At 43.5% G+C, this 19542-nt stretch overlaps 1 protein-coding gene across 4 annotated transcripts; it reads left to right on the plus strand.

The window, feature by feature from the left end:
* The first annotated feature begins 1365 nt into the window (after nt 1-1365).
* On the plus strand, nt 1366-15611 carry LOC133257089 (interleukin-36 alpha-like). 4 transcript variants are annotated; one of them, XM_061432574.1, is made up of 6 exons: nt 1366-1603; nt 9077-9223; nt 11205-11515; nt 11606-11719; nt 11879-12018; nt 14585-15611. In XM_061432574.1, exons 3-6 carry the CDS (start codon nt 11449-11451, stop codon nt 14798-14800), a joined length of 537 nt encoding a protein of 178 aa, XP_061288558.1. In that variant the 5' UTR covers nt 1366-1603; nt 9077-9223; nt 11205-11448; the 3' UTR covers nt 14801-15611. The 4 variants fall into 4 exon arrangements, with proteins under 4 accessions (XP_061288558.1, XP_061288559.1, XP_061288557.1 ...); XM_061432575.1 differs by lacking the exons at nt 1366-1603; nt 9077-9223 and having other exon boundaries at nt 10958-11302; nt 11392-11515; XM_061432573.1 differs by lacking the exons at nt 1366-1603; nt 9077-9223 and having other exon boundaries at nt 10960-11283; nt 11392-11515.
* Nucleotides 15612-19542: the final 3931 nt, after the last annotated feature.

Here is a 19542-nt window from a genome sequence, read left to right on the forward strand (position 1 = left end):
TGACTTTTGCATAACATCTCAGTGTATAAAAGTAGACCATGGAAAATAAAGAATTGGGATCAGTTTCTCGAAATACTGGTCTCCCCATGTTGCTCTCTCTCTCACTCTGGCTGAGTCTCCATCTGGAGCGCGGAACCCACCATGCTTACTAATTATGCCTGGGCTTCTAAGATCCGACCGGGGAGGCCTCAGTGTCTCCTCTCCTTCGGGAGAACGGAAGGACGCCTGCGGCCTACGTAAGTGGTGCAAACTTCTTGTCTTGAAGTTTTATTGGTCTCCCGCGTAAACCAAGCTACTCAGCCTCTTTTCTCCACTGAATTTCCTCACTGAGCTATCCTTATTTCAGCCTCTTTTTTTCACTGAATTTTACTGAGCTATCCTCATTCTATTACTCTTTATATCCTTAATTAACATTTAATTAAGCAATTGTTTCCTGATCTTCGCCTACGCCGTCTCTCCTTCGAATACCCTGGATCAGCCGGGGCCGGTCCCCGGCAGGTTTCCATTTCCAGTATTCTCCAGGGGATCTCCCCAATACAAGAATCAAACCTACATCTTTTGCATTGCAGGAGGATTCTTTACCGCTGAATCCCCAGGGAAGCCCTCCTTGGATATTACACAAGGAATATTACAGTGTATTTCTCCCTGTCTTCATGTGTAAAGGAAACTCTACCTCCTCCTTCATAGGCTGAATCCTGAAGGATGACTTCCATCCTCCAAGAATACTGCCACTGAGAGGTACTTCAGTTGTATCTCCAATATGCCACCCAAAGCTCCATTAAGTTGACTACTTCTGGATGGACCAGTGGATCCAGGGAAGTAGTAGAGTTGGCTCATACTGGCTAGAAAAGGGCAAATGTTACATCTTCAGATTTTGAAAACCAGTTGGTAACTTTAAATTGCCCAAGTTGGGAATATCTACATCATAGATACTGATAACCACTACCAGTTTTGTCTTATGTTCTGTTTGTTTATTTTCTAGGAAGAAAAGAGTTAAAAATTTACCAGCATACTATTGAGTGGATTCAGTGGTCATGGGCCTCTTTTAGCCCCTCATTCAATATAAAATGAACTCTATGCTTGGATGCTATCTTGTGTGGGATTCCATGCCTGTAGATCAGTCATCCCATAATACTGGTGATTGAGGCTCTGAAGGCAGAAATGGTATATACATCAATCCCTCTGAGGGCACACTGTTGCCCTTCCAAGAGGGAAAAGATCTGACACGTCAGGAACTTGCCACCATGAGATTAGTCAGACTCCTTGAAGAATACTGCCACATCAGGGGCTCAGTATTAGTCTCTGTTGCTAGTAAGTTGCACAGTCATCCTTGGTAAGTGGAAATGCCTTCTATTGGGCCCTATAGTGTTCTTTTCTCCTGTTGTCCGTCTTTGGTTTTGGTGTCATTATGATGCTAGTCTCATAAAGTGAGTTTAGGCCATCTTCAATTTTTTGGAAGAGTCTGAGAAGCTAATTATTTAAATGTTTAGTAGAATTCACCATCTGATCCTGGGCTTTTCTTTTTTGGAAAGTTTTTTGATTACTGATTCTCCTTACTCATTTTTGGTCTGCCCAGATTTTCTTTCTTCATGATACTGTCTTGGTAAGTTGCATATTTCTAGGTATTTCTTCTAGGTTGTTATATTTGTTGGTATATAATTGTTTATAGTGGTCTCTTATGATCTTTTGTACTTAATGTAAGTTGTAATGTCTTTTCTTTCATATCTGACTTGATTTGAGTCTTCTCTCTTTTTTCCTTAACTAGTCTAGCTGAAGATTTGCCTATTATGCTTATCTTTTCAAAAAACAAAGTCTTAGTTTCATTGATCTTTTCTTTGTGTGTTTGATTTCTATTTCATTTACTTCTTCTCTGATCTTTGTAATTTCCTTTCTTCTGTGAACACTGAACTTAGTTTACTCTTCTTTTCTGTTCTTGAGATATAAAGTTAGGCTGTTTATTTAAAACCTTTCTCTTTCCTTAATGTGTTTATTATTATAAACTTTCCCCTTAGCACTGCTTTTATTGCATCCCATAAGTTTTGTTTTACTGCATTTTCATTTTTGTTTGGTTCAAGTTATTTTAAAATTTCCCCTTTGGGCTTTTTCTTTGACATATTAGTTATTCAAGTACATGTTGTTTAATTTTCACATATTTGTTTATTTTTCAGTTTTCCTCCTGTTATTGATTACTAGTTTCTTTATTTTTATTTATTTCTTGGCTGCACCATTTGCCCATGGGATCTTATTTCCCTAACCAGGGATCAGACCCACAATCCCTGCAGTGGAAGCTTGGAGTCTTAACCATTGGACCACCAGGGAGGTCCCTCTTCATATATTTTCTTGTTGCTAGTTACTGCTTTTTCTTTTCTTAAAGAAGTTTCTTAACATTTCTTTAGACTCTTTTGTGACCCCATGGACTGTAGCCCACCAGGTTCCTCTGTCCATGGATTTCCCAGACAAGAATACTGGAGTGAATAGCCATTTCCTTCTCCAGGGGATCTTCCCAACCCAGGGATCAAACCCACATCTCCTGCATTGGCAGGCAGATTCTTTACAACTAAGCCATTAGTGGTGATGAACTCTTTTATCTTTTGCTTTTCTGGTAGTCTCTTAATCTTTTAATCTTAAGAAGATTAATCTCTTTATCTTCAATTCTGAATCATAACTTTGCCAGGTAGAGTACTCTTGGTTGGAAGTTTTATTCCTTTCAGTACTTTGAATATATCACACCACTCCTTTCTGGCCTGCAAAGTTTCTGCTGAGAAGTCAGTTGATAGTTTTATGAGAATTCCCTTGTATGTAACAAGTTGTTTTTCTCTTGCTGTTTTTAAGATGACCTGTTTAACTTTTGACATTTTAATTATTACATGTCTTGGTGTGGGTCTCCTTGGGTTAAACTTGTTTAGAAGTCTCTGCGCTACTGGCAACCCACTCCAGTGTTCTTGCCTGGAGAAACCCAGGGACGGGGAGCCTGGTGGGCTGCCGTCTCTGGGGTCGCACAGAGTCGGACACGACTGAAGCGACTTAGCAGCAGCAGCAGCAGCCATGCATATACATGTATCCACTCTCCCCCAAACCCTGCTCCCATCCAGGCTGGTACATAACATTGAGCAGAATTCCCTGTACTATACAATATGTCTTTGTTGGTTATCCATTTTAAACATAGCAGTGTGTACATGTCCATCCCTAACTCCCTAATTATCCATTCTCCTGGCAAACATAAGTTCATTTTCTAAGTCAAAAGCTTTTTTTTTTTTTTATTGTTTTTTGACACCAAAGGGAATGGACTGCAATCGCTTCATGCTCTGTGTAGCCTCACACCTCCACATCTCCTTCAAAACAGAAGGAGGTGGGTGCTTCCTGAGCACTTGGAGTACATTACTTATCATGAAGCCGAATGAAAGAAACAATATCCCAAGTCGTATTAGGAAGAAAGCTTCCTTTTACAAACTTCAAGGAATCCCAACTCTGGTTGGCTACAAGTCTAGTTAAAACAGAGCGGTCCATATGCCTCCCTGTTCCTGCCTTCCTCTTTTTTTTTGCTATGATAGAGATGTCATGTCTAAGGATAGCTCAGAAAATAATGTAATTCCTTGTTCAAAGTCAGAGCATTCTAGTTTAACTTCACTGAAAACTTTCTGGTCCTAATGCTCTAGTTACATCAGAATAAAAACAGAATCTGCTTAGAGTGATACAAGTGTGGGGGAGTAATTTTTCTTCTTTAAATTTAACACTGGAAGCACAGTACACTCTGTTAGATATTTTTCCAGTCACTCTCCTGAGTGACTTGACTCATAATTCCATCCCTGCCTGTGTCTTTGAAATGCAACTGATACCCTGACAGACAGTATTCTAAAAGTCCAGGCGATTTTGCTGGGGTGGGGGGTGGGTTATCTTGTTCCCTGTGTATCCCTGTCATCTGAATTGAAAGAATATTTTTTTAAAGTTCCAAATTTAAAAAAAATTAAAGTTTCAAGGTTTATCCATGCAACCGCCATAGGTTCTAACCAATTCACATGCCAAATTTTGAAGGGCGATCCCATTTTATATATAAGGATTCCATCCTTATAGTCAAAGAGATGTCTTTGCTTAAACTGCTTCTTTCACCCAAACCAAGAAAACGCCAAGAAAACATTTAGTAAGTTGTAACTCAACTCTTCGGAGAAGGCAATGGTACCCCACTCCAGTACTCTTGCCTGGAAAAGCCCATGGACGGAGGAGCCTGGTAGGCTGCAGTCCATGGGGTCGCAAAGAGTCGGAGAGGACTGAGCGACTTCACTTTCACTTTCACTTTCACTTGCGCTACCTCATCGTGGATGGCCGTTTCCTTCCCCAGGTTAGAGGTTTTCAGACATTATTTCTTCAAATAGGTTTTCTGCCCCTTTTACTCTTTATTCTTCTGTGTGTGCTTAGTCATGTCCAACTCTTTGCGACCCCATGGATTGTAGCCCACCAGGTTCCTCTGTCCATGGGATGTTCCAGGCAAGAATACTGAAGTGGATTGCCATTTTCTACTCCAAGGGATCTTCCTGACCCAAGGATTGAACCTGAGTCTCTTGTGTCTTCTGCATTGGCAGGCGGGTTCTTTACCAGCTGAGCCACCTGGAGAGCCCTTTCTTCTTCTGGTACCACTACAATATGGATGGTGTTCTGTTTGTTGTTGTTCAATAAGTCCCTTAAGCTATATTCACTTTTAAAAATTCTTTTTGCTGCTCTGTTTGGGTGATTTCTACTACCTCTCTTTGAGGTCACTGATTCATTCATCTATTTCATATAGTTTGCTGTTCAACCCTGCTAGTGCTTTTTTTTTTTTTTCAGTTCAGCTATTATATTTTTCAGGTCTGTGACCTCTATTTCATACTGTCTTATATTTTTTGTCTCTGTCTTACAGTTCTCACTGTGTTCATCCATTCTTCTCTTGTTTTTGTAAGCATCTTTATGACCATTACTTTGAACTCTTTATCAGGTAGATTACTTATCTCTATTTCACTAGGGTCTTTCTCTGAGGTTTTATCTTGCTTTTTCCTTTGGAATATATTCCTCTGTCTCCCCATTCTGCTTGATGCTCTGTGTTTGTTTCTACGTCTTAGGTAAAACAGTGATCTCTCCAAGTCTTAAAGGAGTGGCCTTGTGCAAAAATGACTCATGGGGCCCAGTTGGACTATTTCCCTGGCCACCAAAGCTAGGCAGTCAAGGGACATCTCTATGTGGGTTGAGTGTAATTTCTAGCATTAGTAGGGCCACAGCCGTGGCATGGTGGGATCAGGTGTGCCTACTGGCTTAACAGGGAAAGAGGGAGTGCCAAAATAGTGCCCACCAGTGCTGATACCAGCAAGGCCAAAAGAGAACTCAAATATGATGCCTGTCAGTGCTTCCATCCCCAGAGAGTCTCAGCAAGTTTCTGCATCTCCAGAAGTCCCCCCAAGTCTAGCAAGTCAATCTCCTCTACACGTGGTCCAGGCACCCTTCAAACTGCCACTCCTGTGTGAGTTCCCAGGGCAAGTGAGTCAGTGCATGAGCCCTTTAAGAGCAGTTTCTCTATTCTCTACAGCTCTATGGACATAAACCACGTTTGTTTTCATAGACAGAGACTTTGTGGGCTTGTCTCTTTGGCATAGGTCCCCAGGGTTTTGAATGCTTTATGTGGAGCATAAACATCTTGCTCTTCAGGTCAAAGTTCCATATTCTTTTCAGATGTCTCCCTCACTTATGGGTTGCCATGTCTCGGATGTGGTATTTGGTGAGACCAAGTCTCTGCTTCTTCTACCCATCTCAATGTGGCCTTTTAAATTTGTTGTAGATGCAAGTTCAGCTAGTTTTGTAGATTTAGTGTGTCCTTGTGATGTGAGTTCAGGATCTTTGTTCATCGCCATTTTGAAGTGGAAGCTTTCTTTTCTATTTTTAAGTTTTATTTATTCTATTTTTAGCTGTGTTGGGTCTTTGTTGCGGCATGGGTTTTTCTCTAGTTGTGGATAGTGGGAGCTGGTCTCTGTTGCAGTGTGCGGGCTTCTCATCGTGGTAGCTTCCCTTGTGGAGCATGAACCCAATAATTGTGGTGCCCAGGCTTAGTTGCTACATGACATATGGGATGCTCCCGGATCAGGGATCAAATCTGTCCATGTCTCCTGCCTTGGCAGGGAGATTTTTACCACTGAGCTACCAGGGAATCCCTCTCTTTTCTATTCTTAATTATTTTTTTTTCCTGTTTTTCTCCTCTAACTGAATAATTTCAAATGACCTGTCTTCTGTTGCTCTAATTCTTTTTGTGTTAAATCCAGTCTGTTGTTGAAGCTGTCTGTGGAATTCATCAGCTTGGTCATTGCAGAGTTGAAGAATCCTTCAACTCCAGGATTTCTGTTTGTTTTTATTTAATGATTTCTGTTTCTTTTTTGGGCTCATTTTTTTAAGTTTTCAATTTTTAATTTAATTTAATATCCAGTATGACTTGTGAGATATTAGTTCCCTGATCAGGGATCAAACACAGGCTCTTGGCAGTGAAAGCAGGGAGTCCTAACCACTGGACTGCTAAGGAATGCCCTAAACTAATTTTTTTTTTTATACATTATGCTTCTAATTTTATTTTGTTTTCTCTGTGTTCTTCTGTGTTCTTTTGTTCTTCTCTGTGTTCTGTAGTTCACTGAATTTCTTAAGAGTACTATTCAGAATTATTTGTCAGTCCATTTATCTCCTTTTCTTTAGGGTCAATTATTGAAGCTTCTGTGGTGGCTCAGAGGATAAAGAATCTGTCTGCAGTACAGGAGATCTGGGTTCGGTCCCTGGGTCAGGAAGATATCCTGGAGAAGGGAATGGCAACCCACTTCAGTGTTCTTGCCTGGAGAAGCCCATGGCCAGTTAGCTTGGTAGGCTACAGTCCATGGGGTTGCAGAGTTGGACACAACTGAGCAACTACTACTCAACTACTATGGAGCTTTATTAGTTTCCTTTGGTGGTGTCATGTTTCCTTGAATCTTGTGATCTTTGTGGCCTTCGTTGTCTGTGCATTTAAGAAAGTAGTTGCCTCTTCCAGTCTTTACAGTCTGGCTTCAGAGGGGAAAGCCCTTCACCAGTCAGCCTGTCCAGAGATTCTGAGTAAGGCATCTGGTGGTGTCCATGGGTGTTTGCTGCTGGAGTTCTCAGACAGGCAGGTGGTACTTGGGTCAGCAGGTGACCATACCGGGTGCTTGGATCCACAGGGTAAATCCTTGCAATGAACTACCCTTGCGTCTGAGTTCACTGGGGTTGACCAGGTGCCTGAGTCTGTGATGGTAAGCCTGGGACCTGAGTCTGTGTGGGTGGGTCTGGATCCTGGGTCTGTGCCAGCCAGTCAGGTCCTGGGGACGATTGGGGTGGGTCTGGCATCTGGGTCCACAGGAGCTGTCCTGGTAGTGGGGCAGGCCTGGAGTCTGGGTTCACAGGAGCCTGGAAGCTGGGGTTACCTAGCATTTGGGTGAACCTGACAACTAGGGCTGTAGGAGTCAGCCTATAGTCTATAGTTCAGGGCTCATGGGGCCAACCTGGAGGTTGAATCCAAGGGACAAGTCTGGAGGTTGGGACCATGGGATTCAATCTGAAAGCTGGGACCATGGAAGCAGCCAAATGCTGGGCTGGGCTGGACTGGGATGGGAGTCTGTATCCACAGAAGCTTGCCAAGAGTCCAGGCCAGGGAAGCCAGCCTAAAGTCTGAGGCCATGGGGCTGCCTGGTGCTGCCATGAGTTGGGAGCCTGCCTGGAGCCTGGGGCCAATGGTACCAGCCTTGCATTGGGGCAGGCCAAAAGCCTAGTTCCATGAAGGCTCATCTGGAGTATAGGTCTATAGAAGCCATCTTGGCACTGGAGCCATGGAGTCAACCTGGTCCTAAGGCAGGAGCCTACCAGAAGCCTGGGTTCATAGGAACCTGCCTGGTGCTGGATGGACTGGTAACCTGGTTTTGTGCAAGCCCACCAGGAGCCTGGGGTCATGGGAACTGACCTGATGTTGTGGTGGGCTGATGGTAGAATCCACTGTGAAGTCAAGTCCTTACTTCACTTCCTTCTGCCATAGGTTAGATGTCTCTCTCCACAGGGGAGGGGTGATGGGAGTAAGGTGAAACTGTCTTTCCTATGTTTTTCAATGCATCTTTTCTTACTTCCATGTTCCACCCAAGTGCTGTAATCCCTCACCTGTGAAGCTCTTGTGAAGGTATTTCAGAGCATGGAGGGTTGTTCAAATGGATGTTTCTGGGAGGGGACAAGCCCTAGAAATTCCTAAACCACCACCTTGTTGATGTCATTCTCTAATTCTTCTGTTGTGTGCTGTCTATTGCCAAATACAAATATTGGCTTATTTTGTTTGATGTATTTTACGGTGCAAGAGATGCTGTTTGCTTCTTCCAAATTTGCCACTTTTCATAGTTTGCTGTTCTAGAAAGATATTCTTATTCATCATTTGTTTCTTAAACATGGTTAGGACAGTTGTTTTAAGCTCTGTGTATAATAGTTACAAAATGTGATCTCTGTGTGGATATGTTTCTATTTTCCCTTTCTTTCATTTTCTCCCTCACTCCTTCTCTCCCTCCCTCCCTTCCTTCCTTTCTCTTTCCTTTCTTTCTTTTTGCTCTTATTCTTGTTTGTGTATATGCCTGGTAATCTTCAACTACTTATGGCTTGTTGTCTTTGGAATGACTTTGCTCGCCTCTAGAGAGACTTTCTCTTTCCTTCTGGTAGAAAGTATTTGGCCTAAATGAAACTAAATATAGTTTGAGAGTACCTGGTTCAATCAAACTGTAAGAACTCCAAGTGAAAATCCTTGTGAGGGTCTGTCCATCATCACAGACTTCCAGGAATGACTTCTTTTCTTTACTACTGCCATCTCTCCGCCCCCCACCCGTGCCAAGACAGCCTATCTCATGGGTTCCAAAGGCTGAGGAAAGTTGAGGGTGGGTCTAGGGCTGGTTTGCTTGTTCCTTCCCCAGGCCCAGGCCTACCCTGAATCCCAACTTCTTTCTTCTATGCTTATGTGACTAGACTATTGACAGTGGTGTGTTCTATATCAGCATAGAACATATTGTAGTTTTAATGCTGTTTAAAAACATTTCAGGTCCTGATCTTGTAAGTCTGGGGTAGAACCTGAGATTCTGCATTTCTGGTAAACTGCTGGTTGTTGTCAGTGCCGCTGCTCCATGGACCACACTTTGAACATGAAGAATGTGCAGAACAAGGACAGTTCCATGTGATTTTCCAACAGGTGAACCATAGAAAAATTGAGTTGTGGGGATTATACTATCAGAACTGGAATGGATTTGTGGGGCTGAGATGACTGTATTAGACCTTAAACTGAATAATGAAGGATAGATATGGATGGGCAAAAGAATTAAATTTCAAGGCAAATTCAGTTCTGGCTAGCTAAGAGAGTAGGGAAGCTGTATCTCTAAACTGTATCCCTATGGAGTTATTTTCTTGCAGAGAGAGAAATTTCCTTCATCATATTTGATTCAATTTCCCTTCTCAGGAGTACCTACTCCCTTAGCTATCAAGGATGTCACTTCCATATTAGGGAGAGATACAGAGAGGTCTTGGGTTATCTGGTATCACCTAAGCCCCCATCACCTCTGATAATGGTACTGTGGGCTAAGTTTCCAGGTCATATAGAGCTCCATGTTTTATAGGATGCAATAACGCATCTGGAAGGACCACATATCCTGTTGACTGTGGTCATGAATAAGTTTGCATTAGTATATGCTGCATCTATACTTGTGGGTCCTGGATGTTTGCTTCTTTGTACCTGATGGCAGGATATTGAGCCCCTTTTCTTAAGATATCCAAGTGCATTCAGTCCTGTGCTCCTTACACAGGACTGAATGGGGGTGATGTCACAAGCTCTGGACTTTCTTCTGCCATTTCCTTCTCAAGGGGACCTTCCCCATCCAGGGATCCAACTAGTGTCTCCTACAACTCCTGCCTTGGCAGGTGGATTCTTTTAACACTGAGCCACCTGGGAAGCCCAAAAAGAGCATGGGAATCAACTCATGCTAAGGGATGCTCTACGCAGGACCTCTTTATGGACTCAGCTTGATTCTGAATTCCAGTTTTGACTCAAAGAAACTTGCTGTACATTTAAATGTCAGTGCTTCATGACTCCACACTCCTAAAAGGACAGCTCACCAGCTTACCATGGGCTACCCAGGACAAGATCAAGAAGCAAGAATCTTTGGGGAGGGTAAAGGCGTGAACATGAGAGTGTCTTTATGAGGTGAGGTAGGCTGGTGAGGTAGTTAGGAACCCTATAAGAAATGTTAGCACAATCCCATCAGAGGCTGAAGAACCTGAGACATTTATTCACCAATCCTCTCCTCAATTGGTTAAGGCTGCCCCTGAGATGCAAGCCCTTGATGTGGAGCAGACAGGAGCTGGGAACCACTACAGATAGTGAACTCAGATGGGCTGAAAGGTCGGGACAGAGTCTCACCAGCACTGCCTATTTCCCTTTGCGGAAGAGCTAATGCATGTCTTCTAGCTCAGGGAATAGAGCATCTAGGAGCCACTACTCTAGAGTCCATGAGGAGTAGGGTGTGCAGGAACTGACCTTGTCCAGGCAAGGCTTTCCTTGAGTGGAGAGGCAGCATTCACACTCACTCTGAAAAGCTGGAGGAGCATACACTGGAGTGTTTGTATTTTTTCATCCAAGATTGGCAGGGGATAAGATGACTGGACCAGGAGTGGTTGGAAACTACACAGGCCTTAGGGGACCCCTCCCTTTCTAAGTCTACCTTGAACCCACTATGGGTTTCCACTCTTTGGAATAAGATTAGTGTAACATTTTGCAGCATCATTGCTTAGTCATCGGCCATGGGACAGTCCCCTAACACTTCTTTCCTCAAACTCAGTGTTGATGACGATGTTTCCTGGTGACTGCTCTTAAAGACTTAGCATGCCTCCTTTTTCACGGTGTGTGAACAGGTTGCAACCCTGCCCCAGTTGATATTTCTTTATATAAAGCCTCACTAAATTACCCTGGTATCAGGAGCTGACAAATACTCAGGGTGCTGGGAAGTCCTAGCCCCAGTGAGGCAGAACTTCCTCTTTTCTTGGTGTGGGTCAAAGGCTCGGGCCCTACTGGACTCTGTCAGAGCACCTGAGCACAGAAGAAGCCATAGTCCATAGCCACAGGGACACAGCGTCCTTCGTAGCTGCAAAGCCTGCTGACCTTTGATCTTTTCTGCTTCCAGACCTCTGGCCTTGGCCCTCCTGTCGTTTTAAGGCTCTGGGTTTAGGTCTGAATGCAGGTACCACTGCTTCTGCTGGAAGGTAGGCTACGTCCAAGAAGGTGAACAGGAGAGGGAGCGAGGTGAGTTCTGGGACCGTAGATTCTCCCTGACGTTGCTGTTGGCTCATTAGCTCTTCTTCTGACTCAAGGTCAAACCGTGGCTTGGGACTGACTCAGATCCTCCTGTGGGATCCATCTGCACATAAATGTCTTCCCACCTTGGCCGTTCTGAAACACCATCATCCAAAGGGGATGGAAAAGTAAAAGGTCCAGGTGAAGATGTACATGGAAGGGCAAAAAAATTGGAAAGGGGGGATATTCAGTACCCTGCTGCTCACATTTGCCTTTTGATTTTCTCTACAGTATTATCCAGGATACACCCGATTCTGGTGAATATTCAGGATATCAACCATCTGGTATGGGTCCTTCAAGGCCAGACCCTCACAGCTGTCCCAAGGAAGGACCAAATGGATCCAGGTGAGTGGCAAGGCCTGTCCATGGCAGTCCCTTTGGCCAGTACTGCTGTGTGGTGTGTGCTCAGTTTTTTCATTTCACTGTGAACAGACTCGTTAATTGGGCTTATCTCGCAGGTTGTAATGAATGAGAGAGTGACCTGTGATTATGTTGTGTTCCCAGTCACTGTTACCTTAGTCTCATGCAAGTACACAGAGACTCTTGAGAAGGGCAGGGGGAATCCTGTCTACTTGGGACTGAAGGAGCCGGAGCTTTGTCTCTTCTGCACGAAGGTCAAGGGGCAGCCCACGCTGCAGCTTCAGGTGAGTATGGAAAATAAGGGTCTTGTCTATGCCTGACTAGGAGTGAAAGCGAAAGTGTTGGTTGCTCAGTTGTGTCCGGCTTTGCCACCACACAGACTGTAGCCCTGCCAGGTTCCTCTGTCCATGGGGTTCTCCAGGTAAGAATACTGGAGTGGGTTGCCATTTCCTACTCCAGGGGATCTTCCTTACCTAGGGATCGAACCCAAGTCTCCAGCATTGTGGGCAGATTTTTGACCATCTGAGCCATAGTATTTATCCCCAACTAGGAGGAAGGTGTGCATTAATTTCACTAAGTGCTCATTTGATGGAAAATTTAGCTTTTTAGAATCTTTGTTAAATTTTTATTTTTTAATTTATTTCTAGCTGTGCTGGCTCTTCATTGCTGTGCATGGGCATTCTCTACTTGCTGAGAACAGGGGCTATTCTCTAATTAAGGTGCACAGGCTTCTCATTGTGCACTGAGAAGTGGTGGCTTCTCTTGTTGCAGAACATGGGCTCTAGAGCATGAGGGCTTCAACAGTGGTGGCACACAGGCTTAGTTTCCCCGCAGCATGTGGGATCCTCCCAGACCAGGGATCGAACCTGTGTTCCCTGCATTGACAGGCCCATTCTTAACCACTGGACCACCAGAGAAGTACTCTAGAATCTTTTAAAGGACAAACTATTTATTATCCTTATGTATATTTATTTTTGGTTCTTTAGGCTGTGTGTATTATGAAATAAGAAAAAATTGCAGGAGTGTTTTGAAACTAATCTGCTAAAATCGTTTGTTTTGCTTAAAAAGTAATTCAGCAAAGAGGAAGGATTTTAGATTTATTCTTGACTATATATATGAATCTCTCTCTCTGTGTCTCTCTGTCTCTCTCTCTCTCTCTCTCTCTCTCTCTCTCTCTCACACACACACACACACACACACACACACACAGAGTCATCCTTTGGCGTCTTTGGGGGATTTGGTGCAGGACTCCTCTATCCCTCATGGATACCAAAGTGGGTGCTCAAGTTCCTATATAACCTATATAATTATGTAACCTATTCTTAAAATCATCTCTAGATTACTTAATAATACCTAATACAGTGAGAACACTATATAAATAGTTGCCAGCATACAGAAAATTCAAGTTTTGCTTTTTGGAATTTTCTGGATTTTTTTGTTTTTTTTTTTTCCAAATATTTTTGGTCCTCAGTTGGTTTACTCCAAGTACGCAGAATCTGCTGATAGGAAGGGTCAACTGCACATGTGTGGGTGGAATCAGCTATGACAGTTTCAGCAGTTGATTATCACTAGGTGGATGAGATAGTTTTCAACTTTAAGTGAACAAGCAATTCTCTGTAACAAACATTTTAATAATGCGGTTCTCCATTATTTAAAAATATTTTAAGTTATAGGAGGATCACAAACCAGGCCTCTGTGTGCTTTAGGGAAATCTCTTGATCCCTTGATCTATATATTCTATAGGTTTCCCAGGTGGCCCTAGTAGTAAAGAACCTGCCTGCTAATGCAGGAGACATAAGAGACACGGGTTTGATCCCTGGGTCTGGAAGATCCCCTGAAGGCAGGCATGGCAACCCACTCCAATATTCTTGCCTGGAGAATCCCATGGACAGAGGAGCCTGGCAGGCTACAGTCCATAGTGTTGCAAAGAGTCGGACACAACTGAAGCAACTTAGCATGCATGCATGTATGTTCTATATCTATATTTATTATACGGAAAGAAGAGTGAAAGTCACTCAGTCATGTCCGACTCTTTGGAACCCCATGGACTAAACAGTCCATGCAATTCTCCAGGCCAGAATAATGGAGTCAATGGCTATTCCCTTCTCCAGGGCATCTTCCCAACCCGGGGCCCAAACCTAGGTCTCCCCCATTGCGGGCAGATTCTTTACCAGCTGAGCCACCAGGGAAGACCATCTATTGGAGTCAGTAATAAATGTAAAAGCCTTCAGCAAACAAGCATAGGCAGACACTCAATTTGATGACAAGATAGAAAATAGTGGTTTAATGATGGGCAATTTTGCCCCTGACAAATTTTTCAATGTCTGGTGATATTTTTAGTTGCCACACCTAGGGACTAGGGGATTCTGCTAATCTCTAGTGGGTAGAAGCCAGGGGCGCTATTAAACCTCCCAGCATACACAAGACAGAGCCTGACAACAAAAGATTATTCTGCCCAAAACATCCATAGTTCTGAGGTTGGAGACACTTGATATGAAACAACTCTGTTTAGATTCATGATAACTGTTATGTAACTATTCCTTGAGTTTATAAGGAACAGGTAATGGCTAAATCTGTGCTTTGTATTCTCAAAAACATTGATGTCAACACTGTTCTTCTTCAAAGGCTCACATTAAGAACCATTGAAATTAGTGGTCTAAGTTTTCACTCCTAAACTTAATATCTCTAAAGTATTTGGGGCTGATAATTTTTAATGGTTTAATATGAAATAGAGGTGCCCAGGCCTGTTTCAACAGTGAAAACAATCTCGAATAGGAACTGTCAGTGTGCAGAGTGTGGAAGAACTCAAACAGTGCTGTTTCTCCCTGGGACCTCCTTCTCGCCCTTTAGGAACGGAACATAATGGATCTGTACCACCAGACTGAGCCTGTGAAGCCTTTTCTCTTCTACCATGACCAGAATGGCAGGGCCTCCAGCTTTGAGTCTGTGGCCTTCCCTGGCTGGTTCATCGGCTCCTGCTCCTGTGGAGGCTGTCCTGTGATTATCACCCAGGAACTGGGGAGAATCTACACTACTGACTTTGGGTTCACAGTACTCCAGCCTTAAGGCTGGTCTAGGGATGAGGGTTGTTCTCTGCGCAGAGAATCTTGTCTTTGGTTTCCTCCATTCAAGCTCCTGAAATGCTTCTGAATCACAACACTGCAAATCAGCAATACTTTAATTAATTAAGAAAAAAAGAGAGAAAAGTACTTTGGAGATGAACATTGTCATACCGATCATTCAACAAGGAAAGGCAGAATTGCCAGAATTATGTCCATTTCATTTTTGGGGGGCTTGCAGATTCCCCAACTGTGAATTGAACCATCTTAGTCGTAAAAGAAGGAAGAATCTTGGTTAAGCTTTTCATCCAAGAGTATCTTACTGACCTCAACATGTCCATGCAGTGACAACATACGCACAACACTGGGCCAAGTTGTGTGCCCTCCGCCACATGGACAACAGTGCAGGGAAACTGAGGGTCTTTGCTATGGCCATGTGGCTAAATTATGACACCTTGACAAAAATACTAAAGAAAACTCTACTTAACATACCTGCTAATGATGCTTCAAATAACAAATGAAGGTGATAATTCTTTCATTTGGAGTCCAGATCTCTGGATTTTCAGATATGTTGCTCTGTGGCAATGTATCAAGATCTTTTGCATCCTGGTGGGGAAAAGCAGACAGACAAGTTCCATAAAAGAAAAGACTAAGAAGAAAGCTGGAAGCCCTTGTGGGAGTGGCTTGTGTCTCAGTGAAGTTATGTGCTCTGCTGGTTTGAATGAAGAACTAGTGTTGTTTATGAAGCTTTCACCTAAAGCGTTATCACTGGATCTCATGGAAAGTTAAATTTGTGAAATAAAAAATTTGCTCCTCTCTGTTGCTGTTATGAATTTAATGACTTTAATGGGATAGCATGATCATAATACTGACTCTCTGCATTCATAAGGAGTTTTATCATTTTTTCCCATGAAATGACAAAACCAGGTTCCCATGAAATCTCCCACTTCTAAGAACCCAGTAGGATAGTTGTAGAAGGTGGTATCTTCCTAAACTCAGGTTTCCCCTGGCTTCACTACTGGGGTGGTGGTACAAATAAAGCATCATTAGTAGATATCATATTCCATATTTTATGCATAATGCTACTGCACAGCTAACACAACGCTCCCCTATCCTATCCCAGAAGGAGCTTCTTAGCTCTTTTCCCATCAACTCACAGGCCATGATCTGACATGGCATCCACTCATCTAGAGCATAGTGGCAACAAAGACTTATCTTTTCTTCTACCCTTTATGAAATAACATTTCTTCCCACATCATGTCAGTAAACAGCATCCTCTGTAAATACAGGGATATTTCTTTCTTAAAATATGTATTTATTTATTTAATCTTGGCTGCACTGGGTCTTCGTAGCTGTGTGGGCTTTTCTCTAGTTGCAGTGCATGGACTTCTCATTGCAGTGGCTTCTCTTGTTGCAGAGCACAGGCTCTAGGGCATACAAGCTTCAGTAGTTGCATCTTCCAAGCCCTAAAGCACAAGCTCAATAGTTGTGGTGCATGGGCTTAGTTGCTCCATAGCTTGTGGGATCTTCCCATACCAGGGATTGAACCCATGTCCCCTGCACTGGCAGGTGGATTCTTATCCACTGAGCCACCAAGGAAGCCCAATATGGTGATTTCTAACCCATATCATCTTGTGATTTTTTTTTTTAACTTTCTGTTATGATTTTACTTGTCCTGAGATTTGGAGAAAGATTATGGAGACAATATTTTTCCAAGCACATTGATGAATTTCTGGGCCCCACAAGCATGCCTTGACCTCCTCACCTCATCCTAATATCTTCTGCCTTTCAGCATTAGAGTGGCCATGTTGATGTCAGAGATTCAATTTCTTCCTGGTGATAGACAACACATAAATCCCTGAGCTTTCATTTCTCATGGTTTCTACAGAAAGGTAGACCTATTTCTCCTCTGCTTTTCCCTATGTAGGTAATTTCCCTAGAGCTGTGAGGTGGCCAGAACTCTTAAGAGAGTGAAAGGAGCTCTATTAAGAATTACACAGGAGGAATCCCCTGGTTGTCCAATGATTAGCGCTTTCACTGCCAGAGCCTGGGTTTGACTCCTGGTCTAGGGGAACTAAGATCCCACAAGCCATGCAGCAGAGTCAAAACAAAACAAACAACAAACAAAACAAAAAACAATCCCCACCCAGAACAAAACAAAAATATCCCCCTACAAAAAAACACCCCAAAACCCAAAATAATAAAACCCAAACGAGTATCACCCTGGGAAAATGGGCATAAACTGGATGCTCTTGGACCAACTGGGGTGTACAGTGTCTTGGGTTCAAGGCTGGAACCCATACAAGGCTTCCCAAGAACTCCCTCCCTACACTGTCTTGGCTGAGGAGCCAGGGTGAGCCCGAGGATCTCCAGGTATATCAGTCATCCAGCTGAAGGTGAAGCTCCTAGTCTCCTCTACTGTTTGAGAGATCCTCTTGGGGTAGTCTATTTCTGCTATGGGATAGCAACCCCTGACTCTTCTCCATGAGGGGGCAGGAACTTGCCTCTCATCTCAACAGATGCCCCTCCAAGGCAGCTCTCTCCCTTTCTCTCTTCCCAGTCTTCCTCTTATTCATAGAATATTCCATTCATTCCTTTGTTTATTTAATAAATTTTACTATTTCCCAAAATAAGTGAGACACTATTTCAGACATTAAGGATCTAGTTAACAAGACAGACAAGTTCCTTGGCCCCGTGAAGCTGGCATTTTGGTGCTGAGGACAATACACACATACATACGTGTCTATGTACATACGTATATACATATGTACATACACAGATAAATATCCATGGTGATGGCAACATACATATTATAAAGAAAATAATAGAGAAGAATTAGAAATCAGAGCATGAGTGAGCAGGCTCTTGGAGACAGGGCAGTCAGGGAAGACATCATTTAGAGGCTGCTTGTTTTTTTTTTTTTGCAAATGCATGGAAGTAAGGGGGTGGACCCTATAAGGTCTGGGAAAGCCCAGTTCCTGCAGAGAAACAGGAGAGGCTCCCTGAGAAGATGAGCTCTTTGTTGGGGGCAGAGCGTAGAATCAGCAAGACACCAGAGCAGGGAGGGTAGGAAGGGCAGGGATAGAAGACGTGCAGAGAGACAAGCAAGGGCAAGTTTATAAGCAATGGCAAGTTTATGTGTGCTGTGAAGCCATGGGAGAGTTATGAGCAGGGCAGTGATAGGATCACACTGACATCTTTGATCCTGCTCACTGCTGCTGGGCGGGAGTTTAACTTGAGGGAGGTAAGAACGGAAGCAGGGAGGCCAGTTAGGGACTACTGCAATACTCAATGGGAGAGAGTCAGTGGTGGGTTTCAGAGAACAGAGCCCTGATCAGTGGTTGTGAGTAATGTGGAAGTAAATCTTGGCATGGAATGAATACTTCTTTACTTTTAGGCTTGCATGTTTGCATGCTAAGTTGTGTCAACTCTTTGTGACCCCGTGGACTGTAGCCCGCCACGCTCCTCTGTCCCTGGGATTCTCCAGGCAAGAATACTGGAGTGGGTTGCCATGCCCTCCTCCAGGGGATCTTCCAGCTGGAGGGATTGAACCAGGGTCTCCCACATCTCCTGCAATGGCACACAAGTTCTTTACCACTAGCGCCACCTAGGACTGACCAACAATATGGGTTTCAAGGGTAATGGTTCTCTTTCACCACCTATGTTGAGGCTGTCTGATTCTTGAAGCAGAGACAGGAAGCCAGGAGACCTCCAAATTTCCTCCTATTAAGTGAGTCTCCTTAGATACAGTGCAGTTTTTAATATCCACCACCAAGCACAAGGCTCCCTATGTATCTCAGTTAACACAGGGTGCAGGAAATCATGACCCAAAGGCAACACACTACATAGTGGTTAAGAACAGAGAGGTTTGACTTTTAAAAAATAATTTTTTTGTTTATTTATTTTTGGCTGTGCTGGGTCTTTGTGCTGGGCAGGCTTTTCTCTGGTTGCGGTGAGTGGGGGCTACTCTTCATTGCTGTACAAAGGCTTCTTGTTTCAGTGGCCTCTTTTGTTGTGGAGCACAGGCTCTAGAGTACATGGACTTCAGTAGTTGTGACATGTGGGCTCAGTAGTTGTGATTCCTGGACTCTAGAGCATAAGCTCAATAGTTGTGGCTCACGGCTTAGTTACCCCACGGCATATGGAATCTTACTGGATCAGGGATCAAACCCGTGTCTCCTGCATTGGCAGGTGGATTTTTCACCACTGAGATACCAGGGAAGCCCAGAAAGACTTGATTTTTAACTTAGCTACATTTCTTAGCAGCTATATGACTTTGGGTAAGTTTTGCCATTTCTCAGGGACTGTTTTCTTCCATAAGAAATAAAGATGAATGGCTCCTAGAGGATGAAAGATTCATCAGATACATGTCTATCAGATACAGAATGAGCTCTCAATGTTGGTTATGCAAAACTCTGAAAGGAGGACTATGGATTGCCCCAAATAGGATATGAATGAGGCCATGGCTCACACCATCAGTGAATCAAGTGAGCCACACCTCTGCCTCCAAAGCAGTCCAGAAGGAAGTTCTCCTTCTTAACTCAGCATCTGGCCTTTTCTGTATTTCCTCATCGGTGTTTCCTGACGTTTACTCTCCTCTGGTTTCTCTAGGACCCCAGCCTGGCCACACCTGTGTTGCCTCTCAGTCACTCGCTGAATCCTCATGAGACCTCTGTCTTGGACCAGTTTTATTGCCAAAGTGGGCACACCCAGAGCCAGGAAATAACCCTCCTTCCTCACTCATTTAAA

The sequence above is a fragment of the Bos javanicus genome, chromosome 11, assembly GCF_032452875.1.
Source record: "Bos javanicus breed banteng chromosome 11, ARS-OSU_banteng_1.0, whole genome shotgun sequence".
Lineage (NCBI taxonomy): Eukaryota > Metazoa > Chordata > Mammalia > Artiodactyla > Bovidae > Bos > Bos javanicus.

Coding starts and splice junctions, on each gene's coding strand:
- LOC133257089 (XM_061432574.1), top strand. CDS start 11,449: ATGTCTTCCCACCTTGGCCGTTCTGAAACACCATCATCCAAAGGGGAT. Junction 11,720..11,878: donor GAAGGACCAAATGGATCCAG/GTGAGTGGCAAG, acceptor TTGTGTTCCCAG/TCACTGTTACCTTAGTCTCA. Junction 12,019..14,584: donor AGCCCACGCTGCAGCTTCAG/GTGAGTATGGAA, acceptor CTCGCCCTTTAG/GAACGGAACATAATGGATCT.